Raw genomic sequence first — 6,000 nt, 5'->3', positions numbered from 1 at the left:
GGGGGGGGTTTACTTATGTTGGGCTGACTAAGTTCTTGTTTGAACCAAGAAGATGCCCGCCCCGCTTCACGTTAGTTATCACATTTGTGTCTGAGCCTGAACCTGCTGCCTATCCATGACTCCAACCACTCAAGGGCAATTAGGTATTTTCGCATGTTCCAATCCCGTCGCAATCGCAGCCTAATACAGCTTGTTGAAGTCTGGATACCAGCTCTTCCGGCTGTGTTGAATTCTGCTGTAAATGATAGTTATCCTCCTATCTAACCATCGCGCGAAGTACCACACCCACAGTCCTCCCCTCAGCTCCCCGCCAATTTAAACAGCAGACAAAGAAGTAAACAATATGCTCTTCCAGGACCTTCCACTGGAGATTCGGTTTCTTATCCTGGGCCATGCAATCAATCCGTATTTCATGGTGTGGAGATCCGGGAGAACACCCCAGCATGTAGTTTGGAAACACAGAGTCTCTGCCAGTCTTTTGGTTTGCAGTAAGCCATCTATATTTATATCTATATCTATTTTATTTTCCAGCCCGTTTGTTACGTTATACACATGTTCAGCTATCAATCATGCTCTCGGAAACTTATCTGTTGAATTCTAGAGGACTGGAATGCAATTGTCCGAGATCGCCTCAAAACCGTACCTCCTGAGCACGTCATCAGTCGGCTCCCCGAAGCACTGGCTTTCCCAGTCGTAAAACATAACATAAATAGGATTTCCAAGTTGGACGAAGATGAATCCATGACGGAATCTGACGGCGATCGTGATGGTGATGTTAATAAGGAAGATCTCATCACCCAGAAGCTAGGATATAGCCTCATCTGTTCCATTGATCGCGGATTTAGATCCTGCGTGGGTCTTCTCCTAGAAGCTGGCGTTAGTGTCAACTTCAATGACTGGGGAGCCATGTGGCCGCCTCTTCTGATCGCGTTTTACGTAGACAACATGGAGATAGCCAAGCTTCTCCTGAGCCATGGCGCCGATTTGTATATGAACGATGAGGATGATATGACCTACGTAGGATACTCGGTTCTCTGCGGTGCAGCGAGGAACAGCCTTCTGTCTTTGGCAACGAGGTTGTTGGACAGAGGTGTGCCAGCGCGGTTGGACGGTCTAGACAAGAATCCCCTTACCGGAGCCCTTTCTAACAACGATGTGTAAATTGCCATTCTTCTCCTCGACCGGGGCGCCAGTTTCCTCAACGAAACAAAACCCAAAATATTACCGCTATCCGTAGCTGTCCGCGTCTGTTCTGTGGGTACGATTTCCATGCTCATCGCGACAGAGGTGCGGATATAAACGCTTGCGACTCACAAGAAGCAACCCCTCTAACTTCTGCCATCGCACCCAATGAAACTGTCGCCAAGTTCTTAATCGAGCATGGAGCGGTGATTAAAGCGGACCATATCCGGGAAGCTGTTAAACAATGCTCGCTCCCATTCCTGCAAACACTGGTCGATAGGGCTGGAGCAGATTGGGCTGCCAAAGTTGCTCTGGAGGAAGCTGTACTGTGTAACAAGGTCGAGTTCGTCCAGTGCTTTCAGCACAGGGCGTTAAGCTAAAGTGAAATATCCTCGAACCCGTATCAGAGGGTCCCCGTATACATCGACAAGCTAGCGCCCAAATCTACCTGTGGTGATTCAAGCTCACTGTCACAGTTTCGTAGCTTTCTACATGGCTGCGCCAAGGTGCGCACCAGCCCTTATCCCCCTTCCATTCAATGACTGGCGTTACTAGCTCCCACGTCCGGCCTCTGGCAATAAATAGCTGCCAAGGTATCTCGGCTTATTGGTCTTCAATCCCCCCGCTTTTCGGCGCTTTGGTAGAATACGTTGATTAAAGTCGCCGACTACCGGCAACCACTCCTTTTGGAGAATGAAGGTATGTGACGGCAAGACAGGCAGCTTGTGTTTTATCGTTTTTATTTTTATTTTTATTTTTATTTTTATTTATTTATTTATTTATTTTTTGTAAGAGGGATGAGGTTTCCGAGGGAAGGAGGTTGATCGCAAGATGATATAGCTGTTTTGTTTTCCACTCTTCTGTTTGGTGAATAGATGGAAATAACATAACATGCAGGATCCATGAAAAATGATTTAAATGATGTTTCCTGGCGCAAAAACAACCTTGAGAACACCACAGATCCAATTGCCGAGCAACCAAAATAAATAAATAAATAAAATAAAATTAAATTAAATTAAATTAAATTAAATAAATAAAAAAAAAAAAAAAAAAAAAAAGAGCCATCAATTTCGGCATAAATATCCCGAAACAAACCAAAGCAAGACATTTCATAATTGGAATGTTGAAACGTCGAATGCGTCCCCAGCCCAAAAATTAATCATGGAATCAAAGTTACTCTGAAATTCACACCCGAGTCCACCGTTTCCTGTAACCAGTGTCTCTTCCTGTGTTCCTTCTTTTGTAGTTGGTTGGTTTGGATATGGTCCTCTGTGGGTGCTCGTGTGTAGAGCTTCGAGTTGTTGAAAGGCCTGCATGCTCATAGCCAAAGCACAGTAATGCTCTGGAGGCGGGATAAGGACGGAGGTTGCTTTGGTAATTAGATCAGAAGAAGACTCCCTACACGTGTCTAGCGAGTGTTTACCTCCCGTTTGTCGAGTCTGTTTTTTAGTCAATTGGCTATCGCTCTTTTGGATAGCTTCCTCTAGATCCTTCTCTTTGCTGCACGTAGCAGCGTTGTCGTCTCGCAATTGTTGAATTACCGGTCTTCCTTTATTGGGTTCTTGAGTTGATGATAGAGGCCACTCTCGTGGTGGCGATTCTCGTGTTGGCAATCTGACTACCTGTGGTGGGTATTCTGGAGGCCGGGAAGCGACACAGTTTCGGACGGGTTTTCGGCGGGATATTGTACCGTAGCGTTTTTTCCGCTTCGAGCCTGAGGGAAGCAAATGCATTGTCGAGTCACTGTGTGACGAGTCAGATTCACCATAAGGTTCAAGGATTCCGTTTTGGCTGACGGATTGAAGATAACTGAACATCTTATCCACTACTCGGGGCGGCATCACGCTGAACCATCGAGCTAATTCATCGTCGCATGGGGGTAGATCTGACATTGGCCGTGCATTATCCGCAATTTCCGAGTTTTCTTCTGTCGCATTTTGCTGAGATGAATTCGGAGAAGACAATAAGAAAATGTTCGTATCCGGAGTTCTTTGAAATCCCTTGTCCCAGTCGCCATGGCTAGTTTCAGGTACACTTCCCGGCGAAGAGTTTCCACTGTCAGGAGAAGCTCTGCCCATACGCACAACTGCTGCGGATATCACAGCGCCAATGAAACGCCTTTGCAGTAAGCGCTCTTAATTAGCACCCATTCATTCCATTGTTTTTACGAAAGACAGAGTTAAAAACGTACTGCCTCTTGGTTGTTCGTGTTGGTCTTTTGCGTTCTGGGACTATACATTTGACATCATCAAGTTTGCAGTTGTAGCACGGAACGCCGTGGTCGCTGACGCTACATCTCACTTTCCGTGACCTACATGACTGGCATGCTTTGGCCGATCTTTTTCGATTTACTTTTCCATCAGGGCCATCGAATTCTGCGGCTTCAGCGCTGCGCTTCGGTGAAGGTTCCTGCAAGGTGGAACTTGACTCTGGAGAGTGGTGCCTCAGCTTTTCATCCGTCGAAAAGGAAAGGTGATGATTTTGCCAGTCGTCGTCCATGACGTCAGTTGGGTGTCGTTAGCTGTAGCTCTGTCCCGACAGTAACTAACTGTATAGGGTCCCCAAAAAAAAGGGAGAAATTAATAGAGCAAATGATAAAATAGTTCGCCAACTGACAGGAACGGGGGGATTGAACAAATCTAATAAGAGGGAAAGTCAAGAGTTACCCTCTCAGAAGAGCTTTTGATGCCCTCCAGCTGAAACTCAAGGACCATATGAAAACTGGGACCCTCCTGGCCGAACCACTTAGCAGGGGAGGAGACGATTGGTCATTGTGTTGCCAATTCCCCAATGGTCAGCCGAAATTGCTGATGAGACTCCGGTCCTTGCTCCATAAGTCTATACCTACTAACTATTAAACAAGTTAATGATCATCTGATGTGGGGAAGTTTGGGGAGAGTCCTGAGCTTTCTCGCGCTGGGAAACATCCCCAACCACCGAGTTAGTTAGCGGAGCAACAGCTAGTTAGTTAGTTAACTACCCAAAGACAGTGTAAAAAAGACGACTGCCAGTTCCTTTCTTTTATTTAGCTACATTTATATGTGAATTAGAGCATTGTTTCCCCTAGAATTAGATTTGATTCAGTTGTTCCTGGATATCAGATGGTTTCCGGGGTAGATACAGCAGTGTGTGTGTTGGGGGAGGGGGGGGGGGTTTGAGGGAGGGTTGGTCAACGTAACTATGTAGTTAGTGACTTCCCGACCAGCCGGGGGGTAACTAACTAACCCCCCCCCCCGAGTCCCCGATAGTGAGCGGGCTGCGGCATCGAACCCAGGAGGCGCTCGGAACAAGGCCGACCCGTCGCTCGAGAATGATGCCCGGAAACGCGGTTTGCGCTCCACGGAAGTCCTCCGATCAGAAATTAATTGTTGTAGCAATGTATAACTTTAATGGTGTAAAACGCAAGGGAAATAAATCTATAAATAATACAATTTAAACAGGATAAAAGGAATAATTTCGGAGAGCAAATGTAAATATATGTTATGTATATAATAAAAATAGTAAATTACTTTTGTACTCTAGTTAAATTCTTCTGATTTAATAATTAGACTTTAATAACCAGGAAACTATAGTTGCTTCAGTCTCAGATATGAAATTAAAAACTCTTTTCCTGATTCAATCAAGAAAGTATATTTAAATTATATTAAATAGTTACATATATTTTTCAAAGTGCTCCTGTTTTTACTTTTATTCTGACAGTATTTTCATAAAACACGCCTCTAAAACTTTTAGATGTAATATGAAATAAGTATATCCGTCGAAATCATGTCCTAGTTTCAACTATATTAAAATGATAGATAGCTCCTTTCGCCGGCAAATGTGAACTCATGGTCATGTTGAATCAGAAAGAATCGTCTTTGACGAAATCCACTGCATGGGGGGCAAGTGGATGACGGTGTCGTTGGGGAACAACTGCTTCTCACAAACAGAGATACTAAAAAGGGCGGGATGTGTAAGAATGAGGCAATCTATGTGAACCAAGTGTAAAAGTGACGTAGAGCATAAAACGGCAGTTTCGTGGTAAACGAATGGGAATATACGCAATAGGGGAGAATGTTTCTTACTTTAAGAAAGGCAAATGATTTCACCTTAATGGCTTCACTGATTCCCATCCCATTCGCTCCGAGTGGTCTCGATGGCGCGTTTGGTTCTGGCCTCTATGCATCCAGTGGCATGTATTGTGGATCTATCAAGGAGGGGTGCCGGATAACCTCATTCTCGAAGAGCGAAGACTTTTGGCTCCTGTGGAGTTCCATGATCAAACATCAAACAACCAAAATTTCCTGTTGACAACTCGTTCGATCTCTCAGTTGCTCTGTCGAGAACCATTCGCACAGCTGACGTTGTCAACGGGGGGGCAAAGCTGAGGGAATTTTTATTTATTTATTTATTTATTTTTTTTTTTTTAAAAAAAGAAAACTCTGGATAGAAGATCCCAGAGCTCGGATATTCGGTTCACCGTGCATGCCAAACCAAAGTTCAGATATCTTCTCATAAATATTGAGAATCAATTTCTCATCACATGAGATCTTCAATAATTACAAATGCACAAACCTCTTTCTCTCGTTTGTTCACTACACAGGTAAGGAGCTCTGGAGGAGCTCCTCTTCAATCACGACTGAAATGCCTGCGAAGAGACCTGTGACAACTTTACAAACCCAGTTAGAAAACGCGGAGGAAAAGTGGAAAATTGTGAAACCCAGCTTGGAAGCTCTCCAAGGACGAGCAGGCCAAAAAAGACCGCTCTGAATGATGCGAAGAAAGGCAAAAAGGGCAAAGACCATATGTCTCGAGAAGACGGCATGTGGGACACAGCAA

At 44.7% G+C, this 6,000-nt stretch overlaps 2 protein-coding genes across 2 annotated transcripts; one reads left to right on the top strand and one right to left on the bottom strand.

The window, feature by feature from the left end:
- Nucleotides 1-343: 343 nt before the first annotated feature.
- PAAG_06316 (hypothetical protein) lies at nt 344-1,562 on the top strand (the record flags this gene model as incomplete). Its single annotated transcript, XM_015845859.1, has 3 exons — nt 344-488; nt 602-1,157; nt 1,238-1,562. 3 exons carry the CDS (start codon nt 344-346, stop codon nt 1,560-1,562), a joined length of 1,026 nt encoding a protein of 341 aa, XP_015700085.1.
- A 729-nt stretch (nt 1,563-2,291) lies between these two features.
- PAAG_06315 (hypothetical protein) lies at nt 2,292-3,681 on the bottom strand (the record flags this gene model as incomplete). Its single annotated transcript, XM_002791530.1, has 2 exons — nt 2,292-3,300; nt 3,374-3,681. The coding sequence occupies 2 exons, from the start codon at nt 3,679-3,681 to the stop codon at nt 2,292-2,294; spliced, it is 1,317 nt and encodes a 438-aa protein (XP_002791576.1).
- Between the last annotated feature and the right edge of the window lie 2,319 nt (nt 3,682-6,000).

The sequence above is a fragment of the Paracoccidioides lutzii genome, assembly GCF_000150705.2.
Source record: "Paracoccidioides lutzii Pb01 unplaced genomic scaffold supercont2.18, whole genome shotgun sequence".
NCBI lineage: Eukaryota > Fungi > Ascomycota > Eurotiomycetes > Onygenales > Ajellomycetaceae > Paracoccidioides > Paracoccidioides lutzii.
Note: the sequence above shows the minus strand (reverse complement) of the source record. Positions and strands in the feature narration are given on the sequence as shown.